Below are 26030 nucleotides of genomic sequence, written 5' to 3'. Positions count from 1 at the left end.
TCCCAATAGCATTTCTAATGTCCATTAATGCTTATTCTGAGGATCAGAGCTCATTTTACTGAGCCACTTAGTCAAACCGTGTGATTATTTAGAAAGTTAATTCATGCATACTAAAATCTAGCTTAAGTAATTCAGAGGGTAGGAGGTAAAACTCTATGGAGATGATAGTCCTTTTTGTTATTTAATGATCAGCCATAATTAACTTGCAAATTTGAAATAATTAGAACAAGTTAAAGGTATTTAACTTTGCCTCCCTAAAGAAAAATTCAAATTGCACCAAATGCAGCTTTAAATTATTCAAATCTCAGAGGTCTGGGCTAGATTTTTTTTTTATAATGCCTTTTCTATGATGAGAATACCAATCTGCTTTTTGTCAGAAGGCATCCTATCAAGTAATTGTTCTTTGTGTTTAATAAATGACAGCTATTCTTCTTTGTAAAAGTATTCCAGTCTCTCAAGACTACATCAGCATTTCCGTGGCATTTTAATTCAATAAAACAAAAGGTTAATGTTTTTCTACTTTTTAAGGAATGCAAATACAAGTGTTATTCAATTGGTCCTGAATGACATCTAAAATTTACTATTCAAGTTCAGACAGACTATCGCAATATTATATTTGGGCAAAATAGAAAAGTTCAACGAGTTTTAGATTATTAGAATTTTAATGAACTTGAAGAACTGAAAATGTTTTTTATTTCCCCATCCTAAATCAGGGCTACCAAAGTTTCCCATCTAGTATTTTATAATGTTAAAATATGGAGATATAATTCAATAAAATCTTAGTAACTTAAGGGTGACTTATACAGTGTGGCAGTCCTAAATGCCATGAGTTTAACCTCTTCTGCTATCTTGATTTTGACCATTTTACTATCACTTTAACAGCTCCAACAGATACTAGATAAGAATAGCAGAAAATTATTTCTAATAATTTCAGCGTATCAGTAAATGACGTTTTATATTAGAGCCCCTCAATGAATTTTATACACATTTCATCTGGACTGTATGAAGTGATGAGTAACACTGATCATCTGACAATTAGATTTTGACTTTATGGTGCCTCGCATAGAGAATGAATGGTACAAAGTATGTGGACAGTGAATGCTTCTTCAGCTTAGTACCTGATTCTGTGTAAGTTTGGAAATAAAATATAGCTATTAATTTTGATTTTATCTCAGCATATCAAAAAGTTTCCTCAGTAAATTTTTTTTGCTGTTTTAACTTTATTTTTTGATCCACTTTATTGAAATATACATTTAATAAATTATACAAGAAGTTTGATGTGTTTTTACCTGTGTAACTAACATTCCAATTAATATAAAAAGTATCCATCATCCCAGAGAGTACTTTGCTCCATTTTCCAGTAAATCCCCTCACAAACCCCTGGCCCAGGCAACGAGTGATCTGATTTCTATCACTTAAGATAGCTTTGCCTATTCTAAATCTTCATATAAATGAAATCATACAGTATGCGTGTAACTGGCATCTTTTGCTCACCATATGTTTTGGAAATTTATGCATGTTGCTGCATGTTTCATTACTCCATTGCTTTTTTATTCCTGAGTAGCAGTGCATTGTATAAGTACACCACAACAAGTTTATATATTCATTTGTTGATGGACATTTAAATTGTTTCCAGATTTGGGCAGAAAACAAAAAAACTGAGCTGCTATAAACATTTGTATACGAATCTTCTGTAGACATGTTTTCTTTCTCTTAAGTAACCAGACAGGGGTAGAATCACTGTATCATATTCTAACTTTATTCTTAACTACACATGAAATCACCAAACTGTTTTACAGAGTTGTATAACTTTACAATCTTACCACCAAAGTATCAGAATTCTATTTGCATCGTGTCATTGCCAAGGCTTGGTATAGTCAGACTTTTTCATTTTAACCATTTTGGTGGATGTGAAATGGTACCTTATTGTGGCTTTAATATGCAGTTCTCTGATGACTAATGATGAAGAGCATATTTTAATGTTGTTACTGGCCATTCATAGATCTTCTTTTGCAAAGTATCCATTAAGATCTTTTAATCAGTATTTTTAAATTTAATTTTATTTATTTTTTTATACAGCAGGTTCTTATTAGTTATCCATTTTATACATATTAGTGTATATATGTCAATCCCAATCTCCCAATTCATCCCACCACCACCCCCACCCCCACCGCCCCCGCCGCTTTCTCGCCTTGGTATCCATACATTTGTTCTCTACATCTGTGTCTCAATTTCTGCCCAGCAAAGCAATTCATCTGTACCATTTTTCTAGGTTCCACATATATGCGTTAATATTCGATATTTGTTTTTCTCTTTCTGACTTACTGCACTCTGTATGACAGTCTCTAGATTCATCCACATCTCTACAAATGACCCAGTTTTGTTCCTTTTTATGGCTGAGTAGTATTCCATTGTATATATGTACCACATCTTCTTTATCCATTCTTCTGTCGATGGGTATTTAGGTTGCTTCCATGACCTGGCTATTGTAAATAGTGCTGCAATGAACATTGGGGTGCATGTGTCGTTTTGAATTATGGTTTTCTCTGGGTATATGCCCAGTAGTGGGATTGCTGGGTCATATGGTAATTCTATTTTTAGTTTTTTAAGGAACCTCCATACTGTTCTCCATAGTGGCTGTATCAATTTGCATTCCCACCAACAGTGCAAGAGGGTTCCCTTTTCTCCACACACTCTCCAGCATATGTTGTTTGTAGATTTTCTGATGATGCCCATTCTAACTGGTGTGAGGTGATACCTCATTGTAGTTTTGATTTGCATTTCTCTAATAATTAGTGATGTTGAGCAGCTTTTCATGTGCTTCTTGGCCTTCTGTGTGTCTTCTTTAGAGAAATGTTTATTTAGTTCTTCTGCCCATTTTTGGATTGGCTTGTTTGTTTTCTTAATATTGAACTGCATGGGCTGTTTATATGTTTTGGAGATTAATCCTTTGTCTGTTCATTCGTTTGCAAATATTTTCTGCCATTCTGAAGGCTGTCTTTTCGTCTTGTTTGTAGTTTCCTTTGCTTTGAAAAAGCTTTTACGTTTCATTAGGTCCCATTTGTTTATTTTTGTTTTTAGTTCCATTACTCTAGGAGGTGGATCAAAAAAAGATCTTGCTGTGATTTATGTCGAAGAGTGTTCTTCCTGTGTTTTCCTCTGAGAGTTTTATAGTGTCCGGTCTTACATTTAGGTCTCTAATCCATTTTGAGTTTATTTTTGTGTATGGTGTTAGGGAGTGTTCTAATTTCATTCTTTTACATGTAGCTGTCCAGTTTTCCCAGCACCACTTATTGAAGAGACTGTCTTTTCTCCATCGTATATCCTTGCCTCCTTTGTTGTAGATTAGTTGACCATAGGTGCATGGGTTTATCTGTGGGCATTCTGTCCTGTTCCATTGATCTATGTTTCTGTTTTTGTGCCAGTACCATATTGTCTTGATTACTGTAGCTTTATAGTATAGTCTGAAGTCAGCGAGTCTGATTCCTCCAGCTCCGTTTTTTTCCCTCAAGACTGCTTTGGCTATTCGGGGTCTTTTGTGCCTCCATACAAATTTTAAGATATTTGTACTAGTTCTGTATAAAATGCCATTGGTAATTTGATAGGGATTGCATTGACTCTGTAGATTGCTTTGGGTAGTATAGTCATTTTCACAATATTGATTCTTCCAACCCAAGAACATGGTATACCTCTCCATCTGTTTGTATCATCTTCAATTTCTTTCATCAGTGTCTTATAGTTTTCTGCATACAGATCTTTTGTCTCCCTAGGTAGGTTTATTCCTAGGTATTTTATCCTTTTTGTTGCGATGGTAAATGGGATTGTTTCCTTAATTTCTCATTCTGATTTTTCATTGTTAGTGTATAGGAATGCAAGAGATTTCTGTGCATTAATTTTGTATCCTGCAACTCTACTAAATTTATTGATTAGCTGTAGTTTTCTGGTGGCATCTTTAGGATTCTCTATGTATAGTATCATGTCATCCGCAAACAGTGACAGTATTACTTCTTCTTTTCCAATTTGTATTCCTTTTATTTCTTTTTCTTCTCTGATTGCTGTGGCTAGGACTTCCAAAACTATGTTGAATACTAGTGGTGAGAGTGGACATCCTTGTCTTGTTCCTGATCTTAAGGAAATGCTTTCAGTTTTTCACCATTGAGAATGATGTTTGCTGTGGGTTTGTCATATATGGCCTTTATTATGTTGAGGTAGGTTCCCTCTATGCCCATTTTCTGGAGAGTTTGTATCATACATGGGTGTTGAATTGTGTCAAAAGCTTTTTCTGCATCTATTGAGATGATCATATGGTTTTTCTTCTTCAATTTGTTAATATGGTGTATCACATTGATTTATTTGCGTATATTGAAGAATCCTTGCATCCCTGGCATAAATACCGCTTGATCATGGTGTATGATCCTTTTAATGTGTTGTTGGATTCTGTTTGCTAGTATTTTGTTGAGGATTTTTGCATCCATATTCATCAGTGATATTGGTCTGTAATTTTCTTTTTTTCGAGTATCTTTGTCTAGTTTTGGTATCAGGGAAATGGTGGCCTCATAGAATGAGTTTGGGAGTGTTCCTTCCTCTGAAATTTTTTGGAAGAGTTTGAGAAGGATGGGTGTTAGTTCTTCTCTAAATGTTTGATAGAATTCACCTGTGAAGCCATCTGGTCCTGGACTTTTGTTTGTTGGAAGATTTTTAATCACAGTTTCAATTTCATTACTTGTGATTGGTCTGTTCCTATTTTCTATTTCTTCCTGGTTCAGCCTTGGAAGGTTATACCTATGTAAGAATTTGTCCATTTCTTCCAGGTTGTCCATTTTACTGGCATAGAGTTGCTTGTAGTAGTCTCTTAGGATGCTTTGTATTTCTGCAGTGTCTGTTGTAGCTTCTCTTTTTTCATTTCTAATTTTATTGATTTGAGTCCTCTCCCTCTTTTTCTTGATGGTTCTGGCTAATGGTTTATCAATTTTGTTTATCTTCTCAAAGAACCAGCTTTCAGTTTTATTGGTCTTTGATATGTTTTTCTTTGTTTCTATTTCATTTATTTCTGCTCTGATCTTTATGATTTCTTTCCTTCTGCTAACTTTGGGTTTTGTTTGTTCTTCTTTCTCTAGTTCCTTTAGGTGTAAGGTCAGGTTGTTTATTTGAGATTTTCTTGTTTCTTGAGGTAGGCTTGTATTGTTATAAACTTCCCTCTTAGAACTGCTTTTGCTGCATCCCATAGGTTTTGGATCATCGTGTTTTCATTGTCATTTGTCTCTAGGTATTTTTTGATTTCCTCTTTGATTTCTTCAGTGATCTCTTGGTTATTTAGTAATGTATTGTTTAGCTTCCATGTGTTTGTGTTTTTTACGTTTTTGTCCCTGTAATTGATTTCTAATCTCATAGCATTATGGTCAGAAAAGACGCTTGATATGATTTTAATTTTCTTAAATTTACTGAGGCTTGATCTGTGACCCAAGATGTGATCTATCCTGGAGAATGTTTTGTGCTCACTTGAGAAGAAAGTGTAATCTGCTGTTTGGGGATGGACTGTCCTATAAATATCAATTAAATCTATCTGGTCTACTGTGTCATTTAAAGCTTGTGTTTCCTTATTAATTTTCTGTGTGGATGATCTGTCCATTGGGTGAGGTGTTAAAGTCCTCCATTATTATTGTGTTACTGTCAGTTTCCTCTTTTCTAGCTGTTAGCAGTTGCCTTATGTATTGAGGTGCTCCTGGGTTGGGTGCATATATATTTATAATTGTTATATCTTCTTCTTGGATTGATCCCTTGATCATTATGTAGTGTCCTTCCTTGTCTCTTGTAATGTTCTTTATTTTAACGTCTATTTTATCTGATATGAGTGTTGCTATTCCAGCCTTCTTTTGATTTCCATTTGCATGGAATATCTTTTTCCATCTCCTCACTTTCAGTATGTATGTGTCCCTAGTTCTGAAGTGGGTCTCTTGTAGACAGCATATATATGGATCTTGTTTTTGTATCCATTCAGCAAGCCTGTGTCTTTTGGTTGGAGCATTTAATCCATTCACGTTTAAGGTAATTATCGATATGTATGTTCCTATGACCATTTTCTTAATTGTTTTGTGTTTGTTTTTGTAGGTCCTTTTCTTCTCTTGTGTTTCCCACTTAGAGAAGTTCCTTTAGCATTTGTTGTAGAGCTGGTTTGGTGTTGCTGAATTCTCTTAGCTTTTGCTTGTCTGTAAAGCTTCTGATTTCTCAATCGAATCTGAATGAGACCCTTGCCGGGTAGAGTAATCTTGGTTGTAGGTTCTTCCCTTTCATCACTTTAAGTATATCATGCCACTCCCTTCTGGCTTGTAGAGTTTCTGCTGAGAAATCAGTTGTTAATCTTACGGGAGTTCCCTTGTATGTTATTTATCATTTTTCCCTTGCTGGTTTCAATACTTTTTCTTTGTCTTTAATTTTTGCCAGTTTGCTTACTATGTGTCTTGGCATGTTTCTCCTTGGGTTTATCCTGTATGGGACTCTCTGTGCTTCCTGGACTTGGGTGGCTATTTCCTTTCCCATATTAGGGAAGTTTTCAACTATCATCTCTTCAAATATTTTCTCGCATACTTTCTCACTCTCTTCTCCTTCTGGGACCCCTATAATGCAGATGTTGGTGTGTTTAATGTTGTCCCAGCGGTCTCTTAGGCTGTCTTCATTTCTTTTCATTCTTTTTCTTTATTCTGTTCCACAGCAGTGAATTTCACCATTCTGTCTTCCAGGTCACTTATCTGTTCTTCTGCCTCAGTTGTTCTGCTATTGGTTCCTTCTAGTGTATTTTTCATTTCAGTTGTTGTATTGTTCATCTCTGTTTGTTTGTTCTTTAATTTTTCTAGGTCTTTGTTAAACATTTCTTGTATCTTCGCAATCTTTGCCTCCATTCTTTTTCTGAGGTCCTGGATCATCTTCAGTATCATTATTCTGAATTCTTTTCCTGGAAGGTTGCCTATCTCCACTTCATTTAGTTGTTTTTCTGGGGTTTTTTCTTGTTCCTTCATCTGGTATATAGCCCTCTGCCTTTTCATCTTGTCTATCTTTCTGTGAATGTGGTTTGTGTTCCACAGGCTGCAGGATTGTAATTCTTCTTGCTTCTGCTGTCTGCCCTCTGGTGGCTGAGACTATCTAAGAGGCTTGTGCAAGTTTCCTGATGGGAGGGACTGGTGGTGGGTAGAGCTGGGTGTTGCTCTGGTGGACAGAGCTCAGTAAAACTTTAATCTGGTTGTCTGCTGATGGGTGGGGCTGGGTTCCCTCCCTGTTGGTTATTTGGCCTGAGTCAACCCAACACTGTAGCCTACCCGGGCTCTTTGTTTGTGCTAATGGCGGACTCTGGGAGGGCTCACACCAAGGAGTACTTCCCAGAACTTCTGCTGCCAGTGTCCTTGTCCTCACAGTGAGACACAGCCACTCCCCGCCTCTGCAGGAGACCCTCCAACACTAGCAGTTAGGTCTGGTTCAGTCTCCTATGGGGTCACTGCTCCTTCCCCTGGGTCCCCATGCGCACACTACTTTGTGTGTGCCCTCCAAGAGTGGAATCTCTGTTTCCCCCAGTCCTGTCGAAGTCCTGCAATCAAATCTCACTAGCCTTCAACGTCTGATTCTCTACGAATTCCTCCTCCCATTGCCGGACCCCCAGGTTGGGAAGCCTGATGTGGGGCTCAGAACCTTCACTCCAGTGGGTGGACTTCTGTGGTATAAGTGTTCTCCCGTTTGTGAGTCACCCACCCAGCAGTTATGGGATTTGATGTTATTGTGATTGCGCCCCTCCTCCCATCTCACTGTGGCTTCTTCTTTGTCTTTGGATGTGGGGTATCTCTTTTGGTGAGTTCCAGTATCTTCCTGTCAATGATTGTTCAGCAGTTAGTTGTGATTCTGGTGCTCTCGCAAGAAGGAGTGAGAGCACGTCCTTCTACTCTGCCATCTTGCACCAGTCTTTTTTAATCAGTTTTAATTGGGTAAACAACTCAATTATTGAACATAGAATTCTTTGCATATTTGGATATAAAACCTTCATCAGGTATATGTTTTGTGAATATTTTCTCCCATGGTGTGACTTGCTCTTTTATTTCCTTAATGGTGATTTTGAAGAGCAAGACTTTTTATTGATGAAGGTTAAAATAATATTTTCCTATATTTTCTTATAGAAGTTATATAGCTTTATATTTTAAATTTAAGTCTATGATCCATTTCAAATTCATATCTCTGTGTGGTGTGAGGTAGGGCTCAGGGTTCATTCATTATCTGAACAGATATCCCATTATTCTAGCACCGTTTGTTGAAAAACACTTTTTTCTTCATTCATTGCCTGATGCCTTTTCAAATGTCAGTTGGATATGTACACACATGGACACACATTTATGGATTTCTATTCTCTTCATTTACATACCCATTTTTCTGTCAATGTCACACAGTCTGGATTACTTTAACATTATAGAAAAATCTTGAAATTAGATTGTCTTCCAAATATTTTTCTTATTAAAAATTCTTTTAGCTATTCCAACTTCTTTTCTTTACATTTTAGATTCAGTTTATTGATTTCTATTAAGGCAGTGGAATTATGATTAGATCGATTTGGGGAGAATTGACATCCTAAAAATATTATTTTCCAATCCATGAACATAGTATATCTCTAAATTTATTTAGATCTTTAAAAATTTAACTCGGTTATATTATATAGTTTTTAGTGTAATAATCTTGCACTTTTTTCATTGAATTTATTAGTAGTATATAGAAAGAATATTGATTTTTTTAATATTTACATTGTATACTACAGTCTTGCTAAATGCCTGTATTCTAGCAGGGTGTTTGTTTGTTTTGGGTTTTTTTTTTTCTTTTGGTAGATTCCTTAGGATTTCCAAGTTCATAATCACATGAACAGCCACAATAATAGCTTTAATGCTTTCCAAGCTTCATGCCTTGTGTTTCTTATTTTTAACTTGTTGCATTGGCTAGAACATTCAATACAATATTGAAGAGAAATGATTAAAGAAGACACCCTTGCTTTGTTCTCAAGGAACAGGCATCCAGTAATTCACCAATTAATATAATGTTAAATACAGATTTTTCATAGATGCCCTTTATCAGCTTAAAGTAAGTTCCCCCCCTTTTTTTTATGTGAACGTTTTTATAGTTCTTGACACATACATATTGCCAAATACATTCCAGAAGGGTAGTACCCATTAACTTTAGGACTAGTAATGTATGACAGAATTTTCATGGTGAAATAAGTTCCCTAGTTTGCTGAGTTTTTATTTTGTCAAATGCTTTTCCTACATTTATTGATATAATCATATGGTTTTGCACCTTTATTCTTTTAATGTGACAATTTATGTGGATTTACTTTTTTTAATGTTAACCCAACATTACAGTTTGGAAAAATACTCATTTGGCCATGATGTAGTACCTTTTATATATTGCTGGCTTTGATATGCTAGTATTTTGTTGAGGATTTTTGTGTCTGTGTTCATGAGCAATACTAGTTTGTAATATTACTTTATCGTAATAGCTTAATCAGGTTTTGGTATCACATGGTAACATAAAATGAGTTGAGAAGAGGTCACTCCACTTCTATTTACTGAAAGTTTGTATAAAATTAGTAATATTGCTTCCTTAAATATGATAAAATATACCAGTGAAGCTATCTGATCAGTTTTCTTTGTGGGAATGTTTTGATTAGATATGAGGTTATTCATATACTTCCTGTTTCTTCTTCAGTCAGTTTTAACCAGTTATATTTTCCAAGCAATGTGTGCATTTCATTTCATCTTAGTTATTGAATATGGTGGCATAAAGTTGTTTATGAGATAGCCTTAATATTCTTTTACTATCTGTAGCATCTACAGTGATATCCCCTCTCTGATTCCTGATATTCATAAATTTTCTCTTTTTCTTAGTTTGTCTTAGATTAGGAGTTTATCAATTTTATTAATATTTTCAAAGGGCTGACTTTTATGTTTCTTTTGTGTTTTTATTGTTATCTATTTCATGGATTTCTACTCTTTATTGTTTCCTTCTTTCTACTTGCTTTATATCTAGCTTGTTCTTATTTTTCTAGCTTCATAGAATGGAATATTATGTCATTGACTTTTTTTTTTTTTTGGCCATGCTGTGCGGCATGTGGGATCTTAGTTCCTCGACGAGGGATTGAACCCGTGCCGCCTGCATTGGGAGCATGGAATCTTAACCATTGGACCACCAGGGAAGTCCCATTATTACTTAAACTTTTCTTCTTTTCTAGTAAAAGCATTTAAGCACTTGCCTCCTGTATCCCTCAAATCTTAATATGTTGTATTTTCATTATCATTCATTTCAAAATGCTTATTAATTTCTCTTGTGATTTTTTTGGCCCATGAGTTACTTAGAAGTATGTTATAAAACTTCAAATACTTTAGATTTTTCTAGATATCTTGTTTTTTATTTTTAATTTAACTCCATTGTGGTTACATACTCTATAAGTGTTTATTCTTTTGAAATGTATTAAAATTTATTTTATGACTCAACATATGATTTATCTTGGTCAATATTCCATGTATACTTTTAAATATTTATATTCTGCTATTGAGTATAATGTTCTGTACATGTCAATTAAATCAAATTGACGAGTAGTGTTGTTCAGATCTTATGTAGCCTACTAAATTTTTTTTTTTTTAACAGTTTGACAGTTTCTTTCTTTTTTTTTAATTAATTAATTTATTTATTTATGGCTGTGTTGGGTCTTCGTTTCTGTGCGAGGGCTTTCTCTAGTTGTGGCAAGCGGGGGCCACTCTTCATCGCGGTGCACGGGCCTCTCCCTATTGCGGCCTCTCTTGTTGCGGAGCACAGGCTCCAGACGCGCAGGCTCAGTAATTGTGGCTCATGGGCCTAGTTGCTCTGCGGCATGTGGGATCTTCCCAGACCAGGGCTCGAACCCGTGTCCCCTGCATTGGCAGGCAGATTCTCAACCACTGCGCCACCAGGGAAGCCCGAGCCTACTAAATTTTTTGTCATTTTTTTCCTATCAATTGATAACGAGATGTTAAAATCTCCAAATACGATTGTGCGTTACTCTACTTCTTCCTTTACCCTTATGAGTTTTGCTATGTGTATTTTGAAACTGTTTTAGATGCAAATATATTTGGGGCTGTTATGTATGTTTGATGATTTGCCCCTTTAATCATGATAAAATATTTTAATCATGATGAAATATATCTTTTTATCTCTGGTTCTACTCCTTTTCTTAACATCTACTTTATTTGACATTATATAATCACTCTAGCCTTCCATGTGTACTGTTTGCTTGGCTTATCGCCTTCCATCCTCTATGTCAACCGATTTATTCTTTTACATTTAAAGTATGACTCCTTAGCATTGACATATATACACTCAAATGTAAAATAGATAGCTAGTGGGAAGCAGCTGCATAACACAGGGAGATCAGTTCAGTGCTTTGTGACCATCTAGAGGGGTGGGATAGGGAAGGTGAGAGGGAGATGCAAGAGGGAGGGGATATGGGGATATGTGTATACATATAGCTGATTCACTTTGTTATACAACAGAAACTAACACAACACTGTAAAGCAATTATACTCCAATAAACATGTTAAAAAAAATAAAAATAAAGTATGACTCTTGTAAACAACATATGGCTTGGGTTTTGCATTTTTCTCTAGCCTGACAATCTCCCTTCCATTTGATTTGAGTGTTTAATTCACTTTAATTTATTATTGATACTGTTGGATTTAGGTCTAACATTTTGCTTTTCTTTTTTCCTTCCTGCTAATCATATCTATTCTTTGTTCCTGTTTCTCCTTTTCTATTTTTATTGGGAGGGGAAAGGGAGAATAATAATTTTTTTTCAATTTTTTAAAAATTCCTCTAATATTTTATTAGCTATACCTCTTTGCATTTCCCTTAGTGATTTCTGTAGGGATTATAATATGCTTTCCTAACTTATTAAAGTCTATATAATACTAACATTGTGTCATTTTATGTAGACTGTAAGAACTTTTATACTGTATAGGTATATTCTCCATTCTTTGTGATATTTATTGTCATATACATTACAGCTAAGTGCATTATAAATCCCATGCTTTAAACATTCATATATCTTTTAGTGACATTAAGAGAAGAATAAGAACATACAGAGTTTTATATTTATTCACATATGTACTATTTCTGATGCTCTTCATTTCTTAGATCCAGGTTTCCATCTAATATCATTTTCTTTCAACCCAAAAAACATACTATTTCTTGTAGTGCAGGTCTGCTAACAACAAATTTTCCCTGTTTTTGTTTATCTGAAAATGTCGTTTCTCCTTCCTTTTTTTGAAGGATATTTTCATGCGATGCAGAATTCTAGGATGACACTTTGGGTTTGTTTTGTTTTGTTTTTTTCCTTTTAGCACTTTAAGAATATTGTTCTATCTTCTAGCTTTCATTGTTCTTATGAGACGTTAACTGTTAAAATCATTATTTTTTATGTAATTGACATTTCATCTGGTTGTTTGCGAGGTTGTCTTTATCTTTGGTTTTCAACAGTTTGTGATCTGTGGGTCAAGGTTTTTCATCAAATTTGGAAATATTCTGCCATTATTTCTTTAACATATATTTTTTCAAATATTTTTTCTACCCCATTCTCAGTCTTTTCTCCTTCTGCAACTTCAGTTATGTTTGTTAGGCAGCTTAATATTGTCTCTAAAATCTCTGGGACTCATCATTTTTCTTCAATCTTTTTTTCCCTATGTTCTTTAAATTGGGTGATTTCTGTTGATTCTTCCATAAAATTCACTTACTCTTTAACCTCTCATCTCCATTTTCTAATTTTTATTTCAGTCACTGTAATTTCCAGCCAGAGAGTTTCTATCTCTTTCTGCTGAGGCTGCCTGTCTTTTCACTCATTAAAACCATGTTCTCCTTTATGTCCATCAATATATTTATAATAGCTGGTTTAAATAAAGTCTTTATCTGCTAGGTCCAACATTTGGGGCATCTTTTGGTTGATTTTAATTGACTGATATTTTTCTTAACTATGGATCACATATTTTTTCTTTTTGTATCTGACAATTTATATTGTACTCTGGGTATTATGGATGATACATTTAGAGATGCGGATTTTATTATCATTCTCTAAAGAATGTTGATTTTTCCTCTTCTCAGCAATTCACTCACCTCCTAGTCACCTTGAACTTGGATAGGTTTGGTTATATACTTTGTAAGGACAGATGTCTGGAAAGCCTGAGGTGTTTCCCAAGCCCCTCTAAATTGGTAAGAATCAATCTCCAAACTTTTTTGTCCCTGTGCATTTTGTTATAGCTTGATTTTAGGCTTTGTTAGAGCTTTACAGTAAGCCTTTATCCAGGATATGGACTTTCTAGTGTCTCAGTGGACATTAACAATATCTTCCATTCTGGGCCAGAACTCCAGTTTCTCCCAGCATTGCCCAATTTGTATTATTTCTGTATTTATATTCTGCTTTCATCATTGTAGCAACCAATGTTTGTTAAGTCTTGCAATGAAAAAGAAAGCAAGCAATAGAGAAAATCTGTAAAGCTAAAAGTTGACTTTTTGAAAATGTAAATAAAATCAATAAGCCTTTTCAAGATGATCAACCTATTATTGAGAGGAAAACAAATTATCAGTATCAGGAATGAAAAAGAAGATATCACCATAGACTCTAGCAATATTTTTAAAGTAATTAAAGAATATTATGAATAATTTTTGTAAGCACATTTGATAACTTAAATGGTATAAATTCCTTGAACTTGATGATATACCAAAATTGATACCAAAAAAGTAGAAAATCTGAATAGCCCTCTGTTAAACAAATTTAATTTCTAATTAAGAAATGTCCCATAAATAAAACTACAATCACAATCCCATAAGACTTCACTTATGAATTCTACCAAACATCTAAAGAAGAAATATCAATCTTACACAAATTCTTTCAAAGACTAGAGCAGGGTTTTTCAGCCTTGGTACTCTTGACATTTTGGACCAGATAATAGTTTGGGGTGAGTTTGTGGGGTGGTGGTGGTCTGTCCTGTACATTGCAGGATGTTTATCAACATCCCTGTCTTTTACCCATTAGCACCCCCCACAACTGTGACAATCAAAAACCCTCCAGACATTGCTAAATGTCCCCTGTGTGGCAAAATCCTCTTCTTCTACCCCACTTGAGAACCACTGGACTAGAGGAAGAAAGAACTTTTCCCAACTCCTTTTATGACACCTAAACCAGGTAAAAGCGTGAGAAGAAAAGAAATGACAGACTAATCTTCCTCATGAACATAAAGGCAAAACAAAAAAGTTCCTTAACAAAATATTAGCAAATTAAGTCCTGGAATATATAAAAATATATATAATCCAGCTTGACTAAATAGAGTTTATCCCAGGAATTCAGAGTTGGCTTAACATTTGAAGATCAATCAGTGTGATTTGCCATATTAACATAGTAAGGAAGAAAAACACCATTTCAAACAGATGCAAAAAACTTCCAATGCTCATTTTTTAAAAATGACTTCTTATCAAACTAGAAATCAGATAGAGCGTATAGATAAAGATACATCTCTTTAATGATGAACACTCTTAGGAACAAGGTAAGGATGTTCACTCTTACCACTTCTGTTCATCATTGTACTAGAAGTCCTAGCTGATGTGACTGGGCATAAAGAATATTAGAAATAAATCAGTGAAACTGTCTTTATTGTTAAATAACATGACTGTCTACATAGAAAAATCCTAAGGAAACTACCCCAAAACTGCTAGAATTATTGAGTGAATTTAACGCAATCACAGAATTCAAGTTCAATGTATAAAAATCAAATTTATTTTCATATGATAACTATATATTAGCTATTGATCAATGGAACAGAATAGAGTCCAGAAATAGACCCACACAGTCATATGTTTGACTGCTTTTTGACAAAGGTATGAAGCATTCTGTGGAAAAAGGAAAGTCTTTTAAATAAATAATGCCGGATATACTGGATATAGATATGAAAAAAATTACCCTTGAACGCAGCCTCACATCATACCCCAAATTTATTTGATCATGGGGTTAGAGCTTGATCCACAGAGGAGGGCAGCTTGGCACTGAATGTCAGAGCTTGTGCAGGGTGGGGAGTGCTTTCATCCTGGTGATTGTATTGGCGTAGGGTGTTGGAGCTTGAACAGAATGAGGATGTTATCCATGTAGAGGTAAGCCATACATGGGGTCTTGAGTGCCTGAGATATGAGGAGGGCTTTCTCACAGCAGAGGTAGCCCACTCAGAGCTTAGTGGGGAGAGTGCCTATACAGAGGTGTGTTGGCAGAAACACCCGGAGCAATGTGGTGGTGACTGACGGGAGAGAGGGGAAGGGATCATGGCAGTGGTGATGGAATACTGTTTTCATACAAAATGACTAAGTAAGTAATTGTATTAAGGAAAATGGTAGCCAAGTTTTTTCACTGTTACAGAATGGAGTTACATATATGGAAAGGTAGAAAACTAAAATGAACCCTGTTGGTTTGGAATTGAAGATATTAGTGTAAACTCATGATTTTCAATATATTTACCTAGATATATAAATAAACATATGTGTATATACATACATACATGCATATAGTCTCTTGCTCTGTGAGAACTTAGGAACAGTGATAATCCAATTCCGTTAGCTCTTTTTTCTTTTTTTTTTTTAATTAAAAGATACTAGATCTCCTTGAAGAAATGGCTGATTCCATGACTGAGCCAGAAACTGGATGATATAGCAATTGTTTAGACATGGCATGACTAGCACCCAAATTTGGCCACTGGAAAAAGGAAGGAAAGATTTAATACATGTTTCCCCATCCTAGATTTTATAGTCTTCTAAATCGAGGATGTGTTCCCCTTCATTTTTTGTTAAGTGACTCATGCCAAAATTTGAGTAATTTGTATTGATTTTTCTCTCTTGTACTTTCATTCTCTTAAAAGTCTACCTTTCCTTCCCTAACACCCCTTTCCCTCCTACTGCCCCCAGGATTTCCTAAAGGTGCCTTACCAAACACCTGTTTTATAGAAAATAAACTCTTTTCATCCTCAACCTTTTCACACACACAAAATATTTTCATTCTTGGCCATAAGTTAGTGATTTTCAGCACTGACTGGACATTGGGATTACCTGTGGAGCTTTAAAAAAAAGGACAAGAGAGGGTGAGAGAGGGAGGCACATAATGCGGCTCACTCCAGGTGGATTCATTCCATTTCTAAGAATGGGTAGGACAGCCCATCGCTCTTTTAAAATTTTTCCCACATAATTTTAATGTATAGCAGGCTGTGAATCACTGCCTTAATTTGGCACCTTTTCTGAGAATGCTACTATCCAGGCCATTCTTTCTGTCACATTTGGCAAACAACAGAGACAGTAGTGCCAGCATTTCCTGTTCTTCTCATTCCAACATCTCAAACTTTTAAGTAGTTTACTCTCTAGTGAACCTCCTTGTTTATGTGAATCTCAGGATATCTGATCTTACAGTCCATCCTTCCTTTTCTTTGTTTTCCATTGTGATCTCACTAGGAATTTGATATCCACTCAGTCACTTCCTCCCCCACGTCTCCTAACCCCATTCTGTGAGATTCCAGTATTCACGTTGTTGATCTCTCTGTTGCCGTAGTAAAGAGATTTGTCTTCCGTGGTTCACTCATTTTCTTTAGCTGTATTGTCCCTGGCCACATCCGGAGCTTGCTTTCCCCTGCTGTGGTTCCATCACAGAAATCGCTGACTGGTACCCCCTTTATAGTTCACCTCTTTCACTTGAGTCTGTTCATGTTCTCATTTCTCATATAGACTATACCAAGTGTTTTGTTTGTTTTTCTTGTTTTGTTTTATCTTTGTTTTACCTTAAAGAGACATCTAAATCCTTCATTTCTCCCCTTTTTTTGCCATTCTTTCAGGCCCCTCTTTGTCTCACTTTCTTCCCCATGTACATTCTGGACCAAATGGTCGACCTAAACTATTCCCTTATTAGTATACAAATTTCCCTTGACCTCTAGTCTGCTGCACCCTACACAAAAAATCCTAACCCTGGATCAAGCTCTCAGGCTGCTTTCTCTGCTTTTACATCTGTGCACCTGAGCCCAGATACAAATTTATGATTTCTAATTCTGTTATAGCCCTAAACGTTGCAGGACAGTCTTGTTTTTGTTCTTGGTCATTTTTACCTTGAATTCCCTAAATACCTTCTCTAAATCATCACTTTTCTCAATACCCATTTCTTTCACCTACAGGAATGAATTTACCTCCTCCTTCACCAACGAAATTGAAAGTAAAGCACATGCTTTCTCAAGTCAGTCAGCCAACGAGCAAAAAGCTGCAGGGTTATTGATCCAATTGCTCTCTTGAAATATCTTTCCAGATGTTTCATAGGCACCTCAAGCTACATTTAATCCCCACCCCCCCGCCACCTTCTCTATATTGCTTATCCACCCAAATTCTGCCACTCATTCTCAACTCACTCCTCTCCCTCACTTTTCACATTCAAACACGTATCAAATTCTGCCAATTTTAAATCCTAAGTATATTTAAAAAGTTGTCTCCTTCCCATTCCTACCACTGCTTCTCTATTTAGGCCCTCATCATCTCTCATCACAGCTATTTCAGCAGCCTTCCCACTCATCCAATCCATTCTCTAAATTGTGCCAGGGCAATTTTTCATAAATTCAAGTTGTATCATGTCATTTTTCTCCTTAGTGCCCTTCAATGACTTTGCTTTGCGGACAAAATAAAGTTCAAGCCCCTTGACATGGAAAACCAGAGCTTTCATGTTCTGACCCAGCCCATCTGTCTTGCTTCACCTTCCACTTCTCCGCATCCAATACCCCAAACTTAATACTATAACAGTTAACAGTGTACCAAACTATTTAACTTGCCCAAAATATATGCTGAAGTTTTACTAGTTAGTATATTTGTGAATACTCTTCTCTTCAGCCTTCCATCCTACTATCCTTCCTTATCCCCTGCTTATCCACTAAGACTTAGTTTGAAAGCTTCAGGAATTTCCCTTCAGTTATTCAAATAGAGTTAGATGCCCTGCCTTTGTGCTCCCTTAAACACCACGCATATTCCTGAATCATAACTTGTATCATATCATATTAAAAAAAATCTGTTTCCATGTCTGTCTCTGCCATTAAAATCACTTGGAGAGCAGGAACCAGGTCTCGCTGGTTTGTATACCTAGCACCTAGCACGTAACAAGTCCTCAGTAAATATTTGTTTTCCCTATTTGCCCGCCCCAGCCCCTTCATACATATGAGTATGTCCTCAATAAATATCTAATGAAAATATAAATGAATGATTGATTTGGCAATTTATTGAACAGGAATAAGGAAAGCAGAATTTGAGACAGCTGAAGTTTTTCATCTGAGTAACAGGGAGGATGGTGATACATTAAATGAGAATGGAAACAGGTAAAGGAACAGGTTTCAAGGTAAAGATTATTCATTGCTTTAGCGTGAGTTGGTTTTGGGAGGTAGGACAAGGCATCTCTTCACAGCTTTTCAACAGATACTTGAAGAGGTCAGCAGTTTTGGAGAACATTGTGGGCTAGATGAATCTATTTAGAAATCATAATTGAAGATACAGTGGTGTGACAGGGATCACTAAGAAAGTGCTAAGGGAGGAAGAGAAGAAGGACAAGGGCAGAATCATCAGGAATGTCTGCATTTAGGGGGAGGGAAGTACAAGAGCTCCCAATAAAAGAATATGAGCAGCAGCCTCCTAAAACTAGAAAACCAATCAAGATATATGTCATGAACTCCAAGGGAAATAAGTTTTAAGGAAGGAGTCAGTTGCTGTGAATTAGTCTTATAACAAGCAGGATGGTTGAAAGAGAAAACGCCACTAGATTTGTTCTTTAAAAAATAGTTTTAGTAGGCATGTCTGTTAAAATTATTGTTTTCTAGAAGTTTGGCAAAGAAGGGAAGGAGAGAAGATGGTAACATAAAGGAGATGGTGAAATTTTTTTGTTTTATAATTACAAAAGTACATGCCTATTGGAAGAAATTTAAACATTCAGAAGTATATAAATTAAATTATAAAAATGTTTCCCTCAGTAACCGTTCTACTTTTTTGATTTGTTATTTATCCATCCAGAACTTAAAAAATATTTTTTGTATATTTTTGTTTTTACAAAAATGAGGTATTATATATTCTATTATTGCAAATTGCCCTTTTTTTACTTAATAGTATGTCATGAAGTTTACTCACAGTAGTATAGAGAACTACCTCATTCTTTTTTTCTGTTTTCATTTATTTTATTTATTTATTTTATAAATGATGATAGTATGATTTTATTTATTTATTTATTTTTAATATATTTATTTATTTATTTTTGGCTGCATTGGGTCTTCGTTGCTCTGCACCAGCTTTCTCTAGTTGCAGCAAGTGGGGGCTCCTCTTCGTTGCGGTGCGCGGGCTTTTCATTGCGGTGGCTTCTCTTGTTGCGGAGCACAGGCTCTAGGCACCCGGGCTTCAGTAGCTGTGGCACACGGGCTTAGTAGTTGTGGCTCATGGGCTCTAGAGTGCACGCTCAGTAGTTGTGGTGCATGGGCTTAGTTGCTCCACGGCATGTGGGATCTTCCCGGACCAGGGTTCAAACCCATGTCCCCTACATTGGCAGGTGGATTCTTAACCACTACACCACCAGGGAAGTCCCTATTTATTTTTTTAAATTAAGGTATAGTTTATTTACAATATTGTATTAGTTTCAGGTGTATGAGACAGTGATTCAGAATTTTTATAGATTATGTTCCATTTATAGTTATTATAAAACAGACTATATTCCCTGTACTGTACAATATATACTTGTAGCTTACTTATTTTATACATAGTAATTTGTACCTCTTAATCCCGTACCCCTATCCTGCCCCTGTCCTCTTTCCTCTCCCCACTGGTAACCACTAGTTGTTCTCTCTATCTGTGAATCTGTTTCTATTTTGTTATAGTCATTCATTTATTTTATTTTTTAGGTTCCACATATAAGTGATAGCATATAGTATTTGTCTTTCCCTGTCTGACTTATTTCACTAAGCATAATACCCTCCAGGTCCATCCATGTTGTTGTAAATGGCAAAATTTCATTCTTTTTTTATGACTGAGTAGTGTTCCATTGTATATATATACCACATCTTCTTTATCCATCATCTGTTAATGGACACTTAGGTTGCTTCTATAGCTTGGCTACTGTAAATTATGCTGTTATGACCAATGGGGAGCATGCATCTTTTCAAGTTAGTGTTTTTGTTTTCTTCAGATGTATACCCAAGAGTGAAATTGCTAGATCATATGTTGGTTCTATTTTTAGCTTTTTGAGGAGTCTCTATATTGTTTTTCGTAGAGGCTGCACCAATTTACATTCCCACCAACAGTATACAAGGGTTTCCTTTTCTTCACATCCTTATCAACATTTGTTGTTTGTTGTCTTTTTCGTGGTAGCCATTCTGACAGGTATGAGGTGATATCTCATCATAGTTTTGACTTGCATTCCTCTGATGATTAGCGATGTCTTTTCATGTGCCTGTTGACCATCTGTATATCTTCTTTGGAAAAATGTCTATTCAGATCTTCTGCCCATTTTTTTTAATTGGGTTTTCTGATGTTAAGTTGTATGAGCTGTTTATATATTTTGACTGTTAACCCCTTATTAGTCATGTCATTTGCAAATATTTTCTCCCATTCAGTGAGTTGTCTTTTCATTTTTTCAGTGGTTTCCTTTGCTGTGCAAAAGCTTTTAAGTTTAATTAGGTCCCATTCATTTATTCTTGCTTTTATTTCCTTTGCCTTAAGAAACGGATCCAAAACAAATATTGCTATGATTTATGTCAAAGAGTGTTCTGCCTATGTTTTCTTCTAGGAGTTTTATTGCTTCCAGTCTTATATTTAGGTCTTTAATCCATTTTGGATTTATTTTTGTATGTAGTATGAGAAAATTTTCTAATTCCACTGTTGTTTATGTAATTCTGTAGGGTAACTTCTTAAAAGTGAAATTGTAGGAGGTTAGGTGCACTTTTATTTTGTAGTGACAAATCACTCACAGAAGGGTTATCCCAATTTGCAGTTTCCCTAGTACTATATTAAAATCCTCCTGTCCCCACACTCTCACTGACACTGAGTATTATTATACTTTTCCACTTAAGGGATAGTTTTGGGATTTAGATTTAGGTTTTGATTTTTGATGGAAAGTCTGGTCTTATTTGTAATCCTAGGAGAGAATTCATTTGAGAGGAGGAGCTTGTAAGCTATAAGAAAAGGAGATGATTGGCAGGCCATTGTCACAGAGGGAAGGGGCCAAAATGGTATCAAGAGTATGAGTAAAAGTTGTGATTTTCTTCTGAGATGTTAATAGAAGAATAGTAGATGGGTAAAGTTGGAAATAAATGCAAATGAAAGAAGAAAATTTTTTATATAGTCATCTTTATTTCAGGGAAATTAGAACCCAGGTTCCCAGGATGGGATTTGGAATAAAGGTACAGACAATCTTCTGTGTAAAATGGAAGGAACTATTCAGTATTGGGAGTGATCAACATTGGCTAGTATTGGGAGCTTGGCTGACCTGAGAATGTATGATTTTGGGGAACCCAGTAGTCTTGGTCACATTAACTTTTCTGTAAGAACAAGTAGAGATGTAGTTGTTGGATTTGCCAGGGTTTGGGACTTCTGGGTTGAGGTAAACTTATCTTTCATTAACAGTAATATAGTTTTATTCTCCGTATTTTCCTGTCCCATGAGTAGAAGTTACATTAGCTAAGATATGCATCCACTGGTAGGTCCACAAGGGAAAGTGATCCTTGGGTTCTGGTAAAAAAAATTTTAAGTGTATAAATTTAATACACTGCTTTATGCCCCTGTAAAGCCATACTGCTAATAGTTTGTTTCTTTTTACCACTCTGAACCTAAAACCATTTAATGTATTGGTTTTTATTAATAAATTATGATGTGAGCAAACATTACTAAAAATTCTGATCCACACTAAAGAAGCCCAGTGACTTTGATGGGTTTATGTGATTTGAATCCTGGTCAAGGGCCACCTAGTATTCATAATGGATCCAGTAATACTCCATCAACTTATTCTTGTCTAGAGATTGCCTCTGCTGCTGGGGAGTTTAAATATCCTAGTTTTTAGAATATTACTTTTTGAATAAATTATTTTTCTTCATTTTAATTTTCACCTTGTTTATGGTCATGGGGAAGACAAAACTAAAGTATCACGAGTCTATGGTGAACTTAAATTAGAAGGAAGGGGCTGGTAGAATAGTAAGGGATACACATCATCATAACATTTCTCTCTAAAAAATAAAATGTTATAAGTGGGATTGTGCTAATGGTGGGAACATAGTTCATTGGAGAGAAAAACATATGCACGTGTGTTTATTTTCATTAAAATTTCTTTTACTCCATATTTGCCTTGTTGACTTTATATGAAATTATGTGAGGACAGAGACCAATTCTCCCACAAGCACTATAGTATCGTTCCTCACATACCCTGACTACATAATAAATACTATAACAATTGAAAATGAGAAACACAAATGCATTTTGAAGCGAATTGGTGATATTTTAATCTTATGTTCATTTTTAGTACTCGGAAACATTTTAGTTATGCAAGTCTTGTTTTAACATACTTTTTATTTTTACAGATACTCTGGTTCTTAGTCATACTCTATGGCTTTATTAGCAGTTTTACGGTCTGAGTCTCATTTCCCCAACCCCAAATATAAACTTTTTGAGGATAAAAACCATTTCTTCTCCAAAATTGTTTTGGCAGAACACAAAATAGACCTTCAGTAAATTATTTAAACTATACATCAATAAAAGATAAGAAAAAGAAAGTTTCTATTGCCATGAATTGCATTTCAACTCATACTGAATGTATATGCCTTTGTGTGATCTATACCCCCTGCTGTGCTCTTTACAGCTCATAAATGTTTATTCTTTTCAGTTTATTGAAGTCAAAATATGATGGCTGGGCGCTTGGAACATCATCATCCAGCAAAAATTACCAAGACTCCACTAACAATGGAGAGAATAGAAGGGAGAAGAAGACAGTTGGGTTTCAGTCACATATGGAAGATGATGCCCTGTGGACAGGTCAAAAGAAAGATGCATATCAACCCCAAAGAGGTAGGCTCAGCATCTGTAGTAGCAAAACGGGAAGCTCTTGGGGGCAGGTGGTTGCTGATGGCTGCTAGCCATGAGCTCCAGATGATTTCCTATAACCCTGAACAAGAGTCAAATGTGTTACAAACTGACATGGGCCCACAAGGCCAAAGGTAGCACGTCACCTAGATCAGTGAATTGCATCAACATTTCTCTTAGAACACTCATATGAGAAACTGTCTAATGTGTCCCTCTTTTTGCAAACAGCAAACTGCAAGAATTATTAAGCAGTAAATATGGTCATAGACATAAAATAATGCTTAAAGCAAGTAAAGAGGACAAGAAATTGAACATAAATCTTTGCTGGGAAAGTAAACTCTAACAACTACAGTTAATCCTCGATTAACTGGAAATACAAGGAGGGTGGAGGAGAGGTCATTGCAGCTAAAACAGAACCTCATACGTCTTAAGCCTGTATTGCCTAGCAGTCTTTGAAGTGCCAATAATCCTTCCTATTTTATATGTCGTAGATATTTTAAAAGAAATCAATTATAAATAACTATGTGAAAGGTTGAGTGAGGCAGTCAAATTTAATTGCATTTTCCAGTTGTTTCTGGAGTGACTTTTGGCTTAAATCTCTCCTGGAATCATTAAAGGAGGGACTCTGGGATAGAATGGAACAAGTCTGAGCTTCATCGGTCAGAAATGATGTACAGAAAACAAAGGGCCCAAAAAGTCTCAGAGCCCCCTTCTGCTCATGCCTCTTTCCCAGACATCTTTTGTTCCTGCTCACAACCATTAACCCTGATTTCCTCCTTGTTTACTTCTTTTTTTACTGGGCTAGCTAGCCAGCACTGCCCACTGCTAGTGTTAATCAACCAACTTTTCATAATCTCTCTAACCACTCTCACATTTATTTATTTGAGAATTGAGCAGTGCTCTATGAGATCTTACAGGTATACTACTCTCTGCCTTTCCTCATCAGCTGCCAACTTTGTCATGTTTTTTGGTTTTAATTATGATTAATCTAGAAATCGCTTAGTCCTCTCCCAGATAACTGAGAGATGATAATTAGTCCAAGCTTCAGAAGGGAGACTATCCACAATTTGAAACAAAAGCGAAGGTACATTTTGTTTGACATAGGGCAAAAGTTCTGCAGACCTCTATTGTTTTAGGACAACTTAGAACAAATTTTGTCTTTTTAGACTTTGCTACCAGAAACAAAAATGAAATTGAGGAGACTTAGTACGTGAGATGGAATCCTCTCTACTTTCTCTATTAGTAGTCCTTCAGAGATGGGAAACTCTTACTTTTGGCTCCCTCTATTCTTAGTCATTGCACTTTGGAGAGTGGAGAACCAGTCAGAATTGGTGTGGTAGTTACACTGCAAGGCTCAACATAGTCTTCTATTAACTTGACAATAAATTTGTGTTGTGTGTCAGCACTAAAATAAAATAGCAAAATGAGAAAAATACAGTGTGATAGCAAAGGGACAAATAACTTGTGTTATTGGTTGAGACCACAGCAACATTAGAAAGCTGCAATTGAAAAGGCACTTTGAGAAAGGTATCATCAGGCCAGCCCTGGCCATGGTGGAGGTTAATCCCTCCCAAGCCCAGCTACAGAAGCCGGAAGTCTAGAAAGGGCTTTTTTCCCAAAAAAAAAAAAAAAAAAAAATCAATTTCTAATTTGAAACAAAATCATTTTTGACTAACAGGGGTTCAGAACCCATTACTTTTTGCTGTGTAGTCTGCTGACATTTCAGCACTTTCTGTTGTGCACAATGAATCCTAATAGTCATTTTATAATGTTACTATACCAATCAATTTAACCAAGAGAAAGCTGTTATAATTCTGCAGTTTTCAAGAACAGTTTTCACTCATGGTTTTATTTTTTTCATTAGTTTTTTTTTTTCCTTCTCTTTTTTTTTGTAGGGGGGAGGGTTGTAGCATTATAGTGAGAAAAATGGAAAATTTTTCATCTTTTTAAAAGAGTTTTGTTTCAAGGTATTCACAGCAACTATTAACTTTTTCTTCTACTCATAAGAAATGCTGTCTTGTATTTTTCTCTTCTTTTATTCTAGTATGGAGCCATTAGCAAAATTATGGTATACCTGATCACTGAGGAGCTAAAACTGCCCCTTTGAGCCATTCTGCCCGTTGCAGAGCTGGTGGTATACACAGATCACCGTACAGGGCAAAGTTATTGCATTGGCATTTGCTGTGGGAGACCAACTTTCCAAGGTGTGCTGTAGCGGGATTGGACCCCCTGTTTAGCATAAGGCAATGACCTGACACCAATTACCTAAGTTACACTGCTTGGTTTAGCATCTCCTTAATTGCTTTCCTCTCTTTAGCATGTCTGAGTTTTTAAATATATTATTCTTCTGTTTTATATCCTTTGTTACTTTTGTTGTCCTTTAATCATTAAGTACTACATAGGACATTTACTGCAGGACCATTAATCTTTATTATCAGTCTCTTTCTCCTTTACCTCTCCTATCTTCCTCACCCTTCTGTCAACTTTATTAATACTAAACATGTAAAAAAAACAAAACAGACCTGATTCTTGTCTCAAGAAATAACCTTGTGATTGCAAAAATATCAGTACAGTACAGTATTGTCAGAATTATACTTAAAATATAAATTGTTTTTCAGTCATAGATGCTTGGAATGTTCTGTCTTAGTTGCTTTTATTGAGCTCTGTGGAACAAGGAGACATTACTTAGGAAAATCCAAACTTGAGTCAAGAACTTTTAAGCCAAAGGCATAAATCTAAAAATACCCAATCTTCATTCTTCTTTTTTCCTCCCTACACAGCAGTATTTTTATTCTCTCCTAGCTTGCCTAGAACCTCCCCTTCCTGAACAATCACTGACTTTCTTTTATAAGAGCCCTCGAATCTGGGAGAATATTTTTTCCTGTTATGCT

General features: G+C 35.7%; 1 protein-coding gene across 17 annotated transcripts in view; it reads left to right on the top strand.

The window, feature by feature from the left end:
* KIAA1328 overlaps positions 1-26030 on the top strand; it is a 382354-nt gene that overhangs the window by 269133 nt on the left and 87191 nt on the right. For all 17 annotated transcript variants that reach the window (XM_082354295.1, XM_082354286.1, XM_082354294.1 and 14 more), the window contains one exon: positions 22943-23124. In XM_082354295.1, coding sequence (XP_082210421.1) covers positions 22943-23124 — 182 coding nt within the window. The remainder of the gene's footprint in view (positions 1-22942; positions 23125-26030) is intronic.

This window comes from Balaenoptera borealis (genome assembly GCF_965194805.1).
Source record: "Balaenoptera borealis genome assembly, chromosome: 14".
Classification (NCBI taxonomy): Eukaryota; Metazoa; Chordata; class Mammalia; order Artiodactyla; family Balaenopteridae; genus Balaenoptera; species Balaenoptera borealis.
The sequence above is the reverse complement of the archived record's forward strand: the minus strand, read 5'-3'. Positions and strand labels throughout refer to the sequence as shown.